General features: G+C 39.3%; 1 protein-coding gene across 1 annotated transcript; it reads left to right on the top strand.

Moving 5' to 3' along the window:
- Window positions 1–506: 506 nt before the first annotated feature.
- Window positions 507–805, top strand: SARC_17278 (hypothetical protein; the record flags this gene model as incomplete). Its single annotated transcript, XM_014288624.1, has 1 exon — window positions 507–805. A coding segment is annotated over one exon (299 nt), but the record flags the coding sequence as incomplete, so codon positions are not given.
- Between the last annotated feature and the right edge of the window lie 163 nt (window positions 806–968).

Below are 968 nucleotides of genomic sequence, written 5' to 3'. Positions count from 1 at the left end.
ACATAGATATATAGATATATAGATATATAGATATATATATAAATATAGATATATTAATATATATATATATATTATATATATATATACAGTCAGACCTGTTTATTCGACACCTGGTTAACTAGTCAACCTGGATACTAGTTCAGAAAATTTCAGACATGGATCTGTATTTTTTTCATGTGTTTTATATATTTTGATAAGCAAAACCCACCTGATATTGATGTGAATACGAGGGTGAAGATGGAAAAGGCTGAGTTTCAACGTCGAGCTGCATTCGTCGATGAAGTGTCCAAACTAATAGTGACACTACGTGTGAATGACACTGGGAAACACAGACAACACCTCCTAGTGTTGATCAGCAACGAGAAGCAACACAAGAGTGGGTGGATATTGAGCAAGACGCTCAGATACTTATGGCTACAGCAACAGAAGCTATAAGGGTCAATGGAGTGCGACACAGTAAACCTTGACATTAGTGAATCATCAACAGAACAACCTTTCACATCAAGAACAGGACCGAGATGCAAACACAGATGCAGAAAGGGTGAAAGATCTGAAAATCTTAGACTTAGACGCAGCTGACAAGTGGGTGGAGGAAGGTATCAATAAGATCGGCCATCACTTGCCTGAACACTCAGAGGCAAGTCTACTACAACTACGTCGTGATCTCAGGCGTTTGCGCCGAGAAACACACGATAGACTGATACTAGAAGCCAAATCTCAGAAAGTAATGATGAACTTTTTTCCTAGCATACCTCGTAAGAAAGGCGACGACACAGTTATGGAGATTGAGACACAGAATGAATAAAAAACAATATGTAAATAGTATATACACGCTGCCACGCAGTTTACAATCAAACAAAGCTTAGATTTCTTGACCAATCACAAGCTACGAGACTAGTCTTCTGGATACTAGTCCGGGAAATATGCTTCCGCGGAATCGGTCTAATACCCAGGAGCCAGGTCTGACT

The sequence above is a fragment of the Sphaeroforma arctica genome (genome assembly GCF_001186125.1).
Source record: "Sphaeroforma arctica JP610 unplaced genomic scaffold supercont1.10241, whole genome shotgun sequence".
Taxonomy (NCBI): Eukaryota; class Ichthyosporea; order Ichthyophonida; genus Sphaeroforma; species Sphaeroforma arctica.
The sequence above is the reverse complement of the archived record's forward strand: the minus strand, read 5'-3'. Positions and strand labels throughout refer to the sequence as shown.